The sequence below is a fragment of the Petaurus breviceps genome, unplaced genomic scaffold (assembly GCF_028583685.1).
Source record: "Petaurus breviceps papuanus isolate PSGF00001 unplaced genomic scaffold, PetGlider_PUasm1.0 90594, whole genome shotgun sequence".
Classification (NCBI taxonomy): domain Eukaryota; kingdom Metazoa; phylum Chordata; class Mammalia; order Diprotodontia; family Petauridae; genus Petaurus; species Petaurus breviceps.
The window spans coordinates 784,146-796,278 of NW_027187281.1; the positions used below are offsets into that span (position 1 = coordinate 784,146).

The 12,133-nt window shown below is 37.5% G+C and overlaps 1 protein-coding gene across 6 annotated transcripts in view; it reads right to left on the reverse strand.

Annotated features, from left to right (window-relative positions):
- RNASEH2B (ribonuclease H2 subunit B) overlaps nt 1-12,133 on the reverse strand; it is a 95,380-nt gene that overhangs the window by 36,942 nt on the left and 46,305 nt on the right. For all 6 annotated transcript variants that reach the window (XM_069063613.1, XM_069063611.1, XM_069063607.1 and 3 more), the window contains 2 exons: nt 5,867-5,931; nt 3,057-3,162 (listed from right to left, as the gene is read on the reverse strand). In XM_069063613.1, the coding sequence (XP_068919714.1) occupies nt 3,057-3,162; nt 5,867-5,931 (171 nt within the window). The remainder of the gene's footprint in view (nt 1-3,056; nt 3,163-5,866; nt 5,932-12,133) is intronic.

Here is a 12,133-nt window from a genome sequence, read left to right on the forward strand (position 1 = left end):
ATCAGAAATCAAGTCATCTTGTTTTTTAGTATTACTGAGTCTAGGGGAAAGGGATTTTCAGGGTCAGCTTAACTCAGAGGGCAACAGGGTCAGTGCATCCTACAGCAGAAAGAACTGGATTTGTATTCAAATGCCCAAGTCCCGATTTTGCTACTAATATTAACTATGAGACCTCAGGCAATTTAATTAACCTGGGCTTCTGTTTCTTCATCTGTAAAATGAGGGGAACCTTCTAAGGTCCCTTCCAGCTCTGAGTCTGAGTCAAAATCGAAAAACAATATGTTCCAAATCATAATTCAGGGCACAAGAAGAGTACCCTTTTCCCACCAGTCACAGAAACAGCTTGGTGCTTGGCAAAGAGAGAACCTCGCCACTCCTAGCATGGTACTGGCTGGCAGACCCTGCAAGCAATGTTGTAAGATGACTGACATTTATTATACTGTGAACTACTCTTCAAATTTCTTTTCACATAAAATGACTGAAGCTGTACATAGCTGAATTATACAAAGGGACAATGGCACAATGGCCTCAGAGCATAGTGTTGAGATTTCTAGGAACTAATCATATTGCATAAACATACAAGTAGCAGAACTCTTCTAACTATCAAATGAGGAGATAGAGAAATTGAAAGAATAGTGTTCGGCAGATATATAGTCCAACCCTCACACTTAATCACAGGCTTCAGTCTCCCCTTGTACGAAGTAAGGAGGTTATACTATATATTCTCCAAGTTTCCTCCCAGGCCTAGAATTCTGGGTTCTGTAATTCTATTGCTACTAATCACAAGCTCAGGGGGAGTCATATTTGTATAAAGGATGGAAAGCCTGAACCCAGAAAGATAACAAGAGACAGAGATGAAAGGACAGTTTTTAGAACAGTATCAGCTAGGTATGAAGCTGGAAGTGATGGTTACTACAGTTAGGTTAAGGATTAAGTCTTATGTTAAGGATTAAGTCTAGCTGAGCTGGAAAACAGACTGAAAGCAGAAAATCAAAAAAGTCACTTAGTAGACCAACTAGTTAGATTGTCCAGTGAGTTGTTTACCAAGGACAAGGCAGATCAGGGGTGGGGAACCTGTGGCCTCAAGGCCAAAAGTGGCCATCTACATCCTCGGGTGCGGCCTTTTGACTGAGTCCAAAGTTTTACAGGACAAATCTTTTTATTAAGGGGATCTGTTCTGTGGAGTTTGGATTCCATCAAAGAGCTGCACTTGAGGACCGAAGGGGTCACATGTGGTCTTGAGGCCACAGGTTCCCCTGTGTAGATCCCTGGTGTAGATTAACCCAGTTTAGCAGTGGAAGCGTTTATTCAACATATAAGCTACATTCATCAAGGAAATCTTATGGACAGCTCCAAAAACAGAATAAGGATACTGAGTTTTACAATTTCAGAAGAGTGAGTAACTGTGAGTATATGTGTTTTCCTTACTTAGGCATCTTCTTTGCAAATTTCTGTGTAGGGTCATTCTTCCCCTACAGAAATTGACTGCTCTGGTGGGATTAACCCAGGTTTATTTGTGGACTGTGGTATATTTAACTTTCATATATTTGCTTTAACATATGACTACTACTGATATTATTATGTCTTTTGCCTTGTTGCTAAACAAATGCACATTCATAAAATCTAAAAGTGTGATCACTCGGAGTGGCTGATTGCTGATTGATAGAAATACATCATTGAGAATTCAAGGGCTAGAGTGATGAAGAGGGGAAATATATTCTCGCACAACAAAGTGACTCCTAGGACTCAGAGAGAGTTTGAGTATAACTGGTGAAAGTCCTTTTCTGGGAACCTAAAGCTCCTTGTGTAAAGGCAGACTGGAAGGAAGCCAGTCCAGGGAATGGGCAGGTATCCACACATCCAGGTGAGAGATATGAGGTTTTGCAGAGTGGGTGGCCAGCCCATTATATAGCTTGAGAGAAGCATAATCACTGAACAGTTGACTTGTAAATCAATCAACAAGCATTTAATAAATACCTACTTTATGCCAGGCACTATAGTAGGAAATGGGAATACAAGGAGGGAAACTAAGCAGCCCCTGTCCTCAAGGGATTTACATTCTATAAAGATGGCCATTTAGGTGATCCAATTTAATTCATATCCAAAGCATCAGTCCCATCAACAACATCTAAAATAAATGGTTAATTCTACTTGAAAAACTTTAGTGCAACCTATGAAGCAACCGATTCCTTTTTAGACAGCTCTATTATTTTTCCTTATACTGAACCTTTTCTGGTATCTGGCATCAAGAGACCCAGATATGAAGCCCATCTGCGTTACTTACTAAGTCACCTCACCTCTGCTGGACATCTTGATCTCTTAGGCTCCATCTAGCTTTAAATCCTTTTATATTATAAAATCTAATTGCTATTTTTAAAATTGCTTTAATTGCTATTCCTTTGTCCTTGTTTTGCTCTCTAGTACAAAGCAGAAAAAATCTATTCCCTTTTCTACATGAAAACCTTTTGTATATCTGAAGACCACTATTATGTCTTTTCTTCTCTGATGGAATGTACACAATTCTCTCATCCCATCGTTGGAAGTTGAGTCCTCAACTTGTAAACTTATTTATTTATTTTTCATTCAGGATATACAATAATCATACACATTACTGAAAAGTGCCCTACTTTTCTTACCATAAAGTACATTAGTTTTTAATCTAAGTCAAGTTTTTATCATTTAAGCAAACATTAATAAAAGGAAGTCTGACGCAGAAATGCTACTTGAATCAGAAAAAAAATTACATCCCTGTTATATATTGGCACAAGAGAAATAAATATAAAAAATAAAATAAAAATAAAAATCAGAAATAAAAATCAAAGATTTCAAAAATTTGCAGATAGGTATTGAGATGCAGGCATGTTACTCTATTTTAAAATGATTGCTACTGCAGTATCTCAGATGCAAGTCCCACCTCAGGCATTTAGCAGTTACCTGACCCTGAGGAAATCACTTAACTCATCTGTATTTCACTTTCCTTATCTGTGAAATAAAGGGATAGATCTGAAGGCAGCTGTGGTCCCTTCTAGCTCTGATCTATGATTCTATGAACTTACCTTCTTTGATGTCAGAGCCATGGTCACCCGGGACAAATGTGGCAGACAATACTCGGGCACCTACATTTACGTTGCCAATTTTTAAAGCTCTAACAGTCTGATCCACCTACAGAATGATAAAAATGGGAAGAATGAAGGAAATCAGTGCCAATTAAAAGAACACTTGATCATTCCCAATTTGGAAAACCATGCCACAAAGACCGAGGAAGAAATTAACATAAGGCTTCGTAGAGGCCAATCAAGTCATTATTTAAGGGATAAGGAATTTATGGATCATACTGAGGAATAAGTATTTTAGGTTCTATAAATACCTGTAGAGTACCCCACAAAATCAAAGATGGCTCTAGACTCAGAAAAAAATTAAAGAGAAATGGAAACACTTCAGCTTATTCCTAATATATGTATATCTAAAACTCTAATTAACTTAAAATTTTCCTAAGTGCAATAAGCATGAACTTCTGCTTACTCAAAGAAACAAGAGAATAAATGAAATAAAGAAATATAAATTCACAACCATTAACAAAGACTTAGTAAGAGAGTATTAGATAAGGCACCAAGATTCTGTTCAAACATTTTCACCAGCTATTATTCCATACATAAAGAGCTGAGGAAATACCAGAAATCTTACAAGCACTGACATGATAATCTAGCAAAATTAAAAGTGAATATCAGTGACCTATTTTGTAACATCTCACCACTTTCTAAGGCTGGTAGGATATCAGCTAGAGTTTCATTAGGTCAATTTACATTATCTAGACTCATAGGGCACCTATTCTGTACTATATTGTCACAGGCACAATTATGGACATAAAATGTAGAAAGACAAGAAACTGCACTAAATTCTTATTGGTCCCAGAGAGCTCATAAAAAGATGATCTTCAATAGCTCTGTCTTGGACAAGTTTTTATAGCAAATTTGGATGCACTAACTAATTCAAACTTAATATTTAGGACAAAGATTCTTAGCCTGGAGTCTGTGAACTTTTTTTTCATGTATTTTGATAAATGTATTTCAATATAATTGACAAGGAGTCCATCCATAGGCTTCACTAGACTGCCAAAGGGGTACATGACTCAAAACAGGTCAAGAAGCCCTGGTTTTGGATCACAAGGTCATTGTTGCCAGTCATATATTTCTGCTGGGCAAACAAGCTTTCCTTAAGAGTGTGTTAATTAAGAACGTCCTATGATGTTTAAACCTACAAAAGAAAGATCCATCCTCCTCAAACTTGTCTCCAGAGGACATGCCTACTAAATGACTGACTTCGTACAGAAAGAATCAGACCTTGTTCTTATTTGCTAGGCCACCACTAGTATGTAGAGTTGATAAACACCGATGCTCTCCAGCATGGCAGATGTCCACAAAGTCCCAGGCTGTTCTTAGTTTTAGTGATGGGGAATGAGCTGATGGGAATTCAGACAGAACAGACAACTATGTTAGCTCCTGACAACAACAATAAGAACAACAGTAGTAGTAACTGATCCATGTAGACCAATTGGCAGTAGCAGTACATGGTCTGTTGGAACTCATACCAATTAGTTAACAACGGCTTCCACAACTTCAGGGTAGTTACAGTTCGTATATCAAACATACTCTTATGATTGAACTACTATTAAAGGGAGTAACTTACATTTCTAGACCGGATTCCTCCCATATCTTTTATCTCCTACAAGACCTCTCTACTTAGATACTGTACATTCCCCCCCTTTCACTCCACCAGCCTGAATCAAGATTCTGTTTCTAGTGCTTAGTTGCTAGATTACATGTATAAGAACCAAATTGGATTGAATGACAGGAAATTCTAGGGAGGTCTGTGAAACTGAAGAACCCTCATGAGAAATTTGAACATATGAATGACTCTAATTAAGATAAAACCAAACAAATAAACAATCAGCCTTGAGAGCAGAACTGTAATCTAGACTCTAACAGATTGTTCACTGTTTTGATTTTCTTAACCAATTGCATCTTAAGCTATAAATCTAGTATACCTTTATTAAGGTTGATATGAAGACAGAGACAAAGCTTATGAAACTATAGAATCATCTACAAATGGGCCAGTAGGTATCCAAATGACTGAGGGCATAAAAATCATAGTTAACTGAAAAATACCTTGAGCTTAGCATGGTGCCTGGCATACAGTGGGTACTTACTAAATGTTTACTGACTGAAGTTTGTCAACTAGTTGAACTAGAGTGAATTTAAAAATAATGTGACAAATTTTATTCAATAAAAGGTTACTAAAATTGCATTTTATTTCATACTTATTAACTCAGAGGTAAGCTGCATTTTTTTAAAATTTGAAATCATTGTTTTTCACGTAAATAAAAATATTTTTCACCAATCTGCCCATATTCAAACTGCCCCAATTTACATGAGAACCTTACCATATTTGTCTATATGTTTCCATCTAGATGGCAAGAGGCAGTCTCGTCCAGTGTTGGACTTGGATAGGGGAAAGACTTAGGCTCTAGTCTTTGTTCTGCTGCTTGCTAACTATATGACCTTGAATAAGTGGTTTAACCTCTTTGAGTCTCAATTTCCTCCCCAGTAAAATGAGAATAATAATATTTCCATTACCTAATTCATACTGCTGCTGTGGCGAAAGTGCTTTGCAAACCTTAAAGAACTCTAGAAATAAATAATTATTATTAATATGCTTTTAATTGGATCATACTTGGCAATTCTCATGTAGCTTTTCTGGCCAGTTCATTCTGTAAAGCTGTTTCAAATCAAATAACTTGTTATATTAATACTCTCACTTTAAACAGACAGGCATTTAATGCTTAAAAAAAAATCAAAACCAACTATACCTTTTTATTCAGCCACTTCAATGTTTTCTCTTTGCTGTACTTATAAAACTTCTTATTTCCAATTTCTGGGTTAAAATAAAGGGGAAAAAGAAAATCAAAGTTATGGTTATAACTCAAAATAAACTCAAAAGCTACCTGATATATACATGTTAGCTTTCAGAATTTTTCTAATCATACAAGTGAGACACTTCACTGGGTATGGTTTCTAGATTTCCTAAGTCACAAATAACAGATAAAGAGGTATAGAAATGTTTCAAAGTCTCATCAAACTAACATATCAATTACTTTTTCATTCCTAAAAGTTTAAGATCACTTCAGTATTTATGAAACGTCCATTCCCTAAAATCACATGGGAAAACCCTACTTATAGTTCTAGGTATGCCACTGACAAAAGCCATGCAACTATAGGGCAAGTCATCTCTGAGTCTAATCTAATCTGTAAAACAAAGTAGTTGACTGAGAAGCTCTGGAAACTGTCTTCCACTTTCAATAGTCCATGATCCTGTAAATTTTAACAACAGGAACCAAGCTTACAGAAGCACTGGAGGGCTGTTGCATAACCCTAACAAAAAGTTTGTTAATCACTCCATTCTGATGTGACAGGATTGGTATAATACTAAGAAAAGATTCACATAGGAATCATGAATGTATTACTAGTATGACCAGCTAAGTATCTCAAAAATTTAGATTTACATTATAATCAGACTGTTCATATATGGGGATAAAAGTTGCACTTCCCATAAAACACATCTCTCCTTGCCCACAATCTTCTAGGCAGCTTTAAATACTATTAAACAAAAGTATCCATCTGCAATATTCTTACGTTCAAGTGATTTTGTATTTTCTCTGCAACTAGCTTCCACTCTAATGCTTCCTCCCCACCATCATGAATATTCTTATAGCCACTGTAAATTACAATGCCAGGTTAGTGTTTGCCACATGTAACTCTCTGGGAATTATCCCACAGAGTTATGTGGAATGATTTTTTTCCCTTTCTCTACATGGAAGTAGTGGGAATGGAAACTATTTGGATAGGGAAACCTCACTGCATTGCCATTAAATCATTTGTACCGATATTAAATGATTTGCATCTTAGTACAGCTGGGAGGTCCCAGGACTCCATTGCTGTATATTTCTTCTCCATTTTTACTGCAGATTTCTCAAAATTAAGACCAATAATAAGGCAAGAAGAAGTGGTGGCTCTGCTCCATTTCTCCCACAGTCTTAGGTCTCTTCCTTGGAATAACAAAAAGGAAAAATACATACAAATAGGATTTTTTCAGTAATACAAGAACTCCTGCCCATAAACTTCTTGCCTATTGGTCAGGGGACTACCTGGAAAAGTGTAGGGCCACTGGGGAGACGTTTTTCAGAATCAAGGCAGAATATGACGGGGAAAAAATTGGGGGGTTCTTTTTTCCCCTCAGAAGTAAAGGGCATTCCTTATCCTGTGATCTACTAAACACTTCAAAGGAGACATAAGAACTTACTCATAAAGAAGGTTCTGTTGGTGGCCAAAGATGAAGAAAACATACAATTTTATTCTATGTTAGCAACCTACTAATAATACTATGGGTATTAAATTGTGAAAAGTCACAGGAAACTAGAAAAATTGGAAACACATTATATTTTTAAGGTAAATAATTTGACAAATTATCTTATTTTTCCATATGCCCATGTTTTTGGACAGTCTGTCTTTTTTCATATTATCTTTTATGTTTCACAGGACGCATAGATTATTGAAGGCATTAATCCTAGCCTTAAGATGGCACCCTGTTCAAAAGTGACCATACAAACCTCTGTAGGATTACCCTCATGTATATCTTGGGCTCCAAAAAAGCCTTCTGAACTCACACTGCTTTCTTTGCTCCATTTTGCAAATGTTGTCACAAAAATCATACCCAATAATATCATGTAAGTTTTTTTTTAAGTCTTAAAAATAGAATTACTAGTTCTCCAATATGCAGAAGTCTTTAAAAGAATGGATCATGCATGGTAATTTTCATAAAGACTTTAGTGCAAAGGGATGGGGTAACACATCTTATATAATGCCCTTTCCAGAAATGTAAAAAATTACTCTGGTTATTTTAATCATGGTAAAAGCTAAAGTCAAAGTTCTTGACACTATTGAGTATCCTTTACCTCCCCACCTTCATCTCTGATTTGAATTCACCTAGGACAGTGCTGCTAAGAAGAGTCCAGAGGCCTAATGGTATCAGAGAGAGTACAGGTGAAGGTCAAATGAGATAACACATGTAAACCCTTAAAGTGCTATGTAAATGCTAGTTATTTAACATAGCTATCTTGTATTCAGTAAAAATGATATATTTTGGTATTTCAGGGACAGCACCAAAATATCCCAATTAGGGCTGGTATGTTGCTCCCAGTGAAAGAGGCACAGAATTTAAGTGAGAAGTGACCTAAGAGGTCATTTAATTCAACTCATGCCTAAGCAGGAATGCCCTTGATAAATACCCCCAGAAAATGGTTATCCATTCTCCATTCAAATTCCTCTAATAATGGAGAACTTAGTAGTCCGTAGTAGTAATAGTAGTAGAATTTAGTAGTCAAGAGACAATTCACTTAAGTTTTGACAATCTCACAAATGTGAGGAAGTTCTTCCTTATATCACGCCCCCACAATGACTCCCCAATCTCTGTGCTCTTAGTTCTGTACTAGAAGACCAAGGAAAACAAGTATGGTCCCTCTTCAATCATTCATAAACAGTAAGCATATACTATAAACAAAGTACCATGACAGATGCTGGCAGAGACAGAAAGCTTAGCCTAGACAGGTCCCTGGTCCCCAAGGAATTTAAAGTATAGCAGGAGTCTTCTACATAATGGATTTTCACATATCTGAAAGCCGCTATCATATCCTTCACAAATCTTCTTTTCCCCAGACTAAGTATCTCTAGTTACTTAGAATAAGAAGGCAGAGGACATTAAAGAAAAAGAATTTCAAGTTCTTAGAAAAACCATAGGAAAAAGCACAAAAAATAGTGGGGCAGGAAAAATTCTAAATGATATGAAATTAAACTAGAATGAATAGCTAACTATATCTAAAATCTAAAAGAAAAAAAAAACTAGAATCTATCTTCTATATTTCTCTTCTACCCTTACAGTCTCAGGTTCTAATTCAAGATGGTAAATATAGGTCATCTCTTTCTCCTTGTGTTTTTCAGATTATAAGAAACAGCCAAACTATAAAGCCCTACTTCCAAAATAAGCCCATGAAATAATCATCTGCCTCCATACTATAATGAAATATTAAGACAGTAAAGTACAGTGAAAAGACCATAGTCCTAGGAGACAAGAGACATGGATTCTTGTTCAGTCTCTGTTAACAATGAGTTATGTGACCTTAGTCAATTCAAATAAATTCACCTCTATGGGCTTCAGAGGGTCATGGATTTAGAGCCAGAAGATTTATAGATCTAAAGCTTAAAAGAACCTCAGAGGCCCACTAGGACACTCCTCCACCCTAATTTTACAGATAAGAAAACTGAGGCCAAGGTAAATAACCTGAGTGAAGTTTTACATGGTATAAGTGACAGAGAAAGACCCAAACCTAGGTCTTCAGATTCTAAAACCAGAGTTCTTTTCACTGCATTATGACTCCTCAATTTCACTGAATGTAAAATAAGATCAAATTATAGGATCACCATGATACCTTCCAGTTCTAAAATTTAAGTCAAGTAAGTCAACAAGCATTTAAATGGCTATCATGTATTGTGGTAAGTGCTGTGAATGCAAAGAAAAGGTCAAAGACAGTCCCTGATGTCAAGGAGCTCAGTCTAAAGGGGAAGACAACATGCAAATAAATAACCACATATGTACAAAATACATAAAGGATAAGTTGGAGGTAGTCTTGAGATGGAAAGCACAAGCACTCAGGGCTATAGGAAAATGCTTCCCAGAGAAGGTGGAATTTTAGCTGAGATTTGAAGGGAGCCAGAGAGATGAGGGAGAAGACTCCAAGCATAAGGGACAGTCAGTAAGAAGGCATGGAGTCAAGAGAGGAAATGTCTTGCAAGAAGAACAGCAAAGAGGTCATGTCACTGCTTCATATTTGGAGAGGAGAAGCAGAAGACTGGAAAGTTAAGAAGGGGATGGGACATAAATGGCTTTTAATACAAACAGAGAATCTATGTTTGATGTTAGAGGTAATGGGGAGCCACTGGACTGTATTGAATAGGTGGGGAGCAACATGTTCAGATTTGCACTTTAGGAAGATCACTCTGATAGTTAAATGTTGGACAAACTGGAATGGAGAGATACTTGCAGGAAGACCAATTGAAAGGCTAGTGTAATCTAGTCCAGGTGTGAGCTGATGAGGGTTAAGGAGAGAGTGGGGAATAAAATGTGTTCAGCTTTAGACATGTTAAGTTTTAAGATGTCTACAGGACCTCCAACTGGAAATGTCCAATAGGTAATTGGAGATGTGAAACTGGTGGTCAAGAGAGAGATTTGGGCTGGATTAACAGATCTAAGAATCATCTACACAGGGATAATTTAATCTATGGGACCAAATGAGACCAAGGGAAATAGTACTGAAGGAGAACAAAAGATCCAGTACACAGCCTTGGGGACACCCATGATAAATGGCCTTGACTTAGATAAAGGTCCTGCATGAAACTGAAAAGGAGCAGTCAGACTGACTGGAGAACCAGGAAGGAAAAATGTCACAAACACCCAGAGAGAAGAGCATATTAAGAAAAAAGGGTTACTGAGAGTTTCGAAGGCTGCAGTGAGTTCAAGAAGAATAAAGATTAAGAAAAAGTCGTTTAATTTGGCATTGAGGAGGTCACTGGTAACTTTGGAGAGGGCAGTTGTAGGTGAATGATGAGATCAGAAGATAGACTGCAGAGTTTAGAAGAAAGTGAGAAGGGAAATGGAAATTGTAGATCACATCCTCAAGGATGGAAATGAGAAGAAATATAGCTAAATAGATGTGGACAAATCAGGTGAGGGTTTTTTGGATGGGAGAGATGAGTGTCCTTGTAGGCAGCAGGGAAACAGTCAACAGACAAGGAGAGATTGAAGATTAGTAAGAGTGGGGATGATAGAAGGGGTGATCTGTTGGAGAGGATGAGATGAAATCAGATCACTTGTACATGCAGAGGGGTTTGTCTTGATAAGGAGGAGGGCCACCTCTTCCTATGAGACAGGGATGAAAGAGAAAATAGTAAGGGAAGACTTCTGAATTATCTAAGGTAAAGGGGAGAGCAAGAAGGACCTCTTGGCCTCAAATTTTTCAGTGAGGTATGAAGGTTTCCAGCAAAAAGAGAGGGAGTGAAGGAAAGAGGGAGAGAGGGGGAAAGAGAGTATGTGAGAGCATATTAGAGACAGAGTGAAGAGAGAGAGAGACTGCAAAGGGAGGCTCGAGAAGGGGTGAAAAGGTTTGGAAAAGCAGGTGAGTGGAATAATAAATCAATTAGGGATATATAAAAGGACTGCCTTGTTGTAGTGTAAGGTTATGCTGAGATTATGTGACAAATATTTGTAATGGCTTCAGTCAGCAGTTTTGCCATTTTCTCCAGCTCTGCTAAGCAGCATGTAGAGGATTAAAGGCAGTGGATGGCAGAAGTAATCCAAAGTTGGGCTTTCCAAGGTACGACTAGATAAGGTAGCAAGGGTAGAGGACAGTGCAGAGTTGGACTGGTTTACCAAGGGGGTCAAGACAGGGCAGGAAGGAGAATGTAGTCAGTGTATGAGGTGATTACCTGGAAAAGAATTAAGGGGCGGAGGGACTACAGGTCACTGTGTGGATAAAACATATGGCTGGGGTTAAAAGGGAAAGCTAAAGATGGAGTGATAATTCATGAATACAGAAGTAGAATACTTGTGGGTGATGAAAAGATCAAGGACATGATCATTTATCTCTGTGTGTAGATCAACTGGATTGAAGTTCCAATCTCCAAACTCCTATCTAGATGTTGCTGAGAAAGTGGGAATTTAGGGTGTTCGAGACACTATTAGTATGTAGGCTAAAGCCCTCTAACATAAGGGCAGAAACTTGGGTGTAGACAAAGACCATGAGCAAGGCAATGAACTCACTAAGGAAGTGAGTGTCTTTAGGTTAGGTCTTTAGATAAGAGCTATCAAAATATGAACTGGGTGGTAAATATGCATTGAATGAATTTCAAAAGAGGAAAGGTTACTACAAGGTGGAGGTAGAAGGAGCATCTGAAAGTGACAATGGGCAGCAAGGAATATTTCCAATCCCCCATCATAAATGGTGAGTCTGGGGGAATGAATGAAAGTA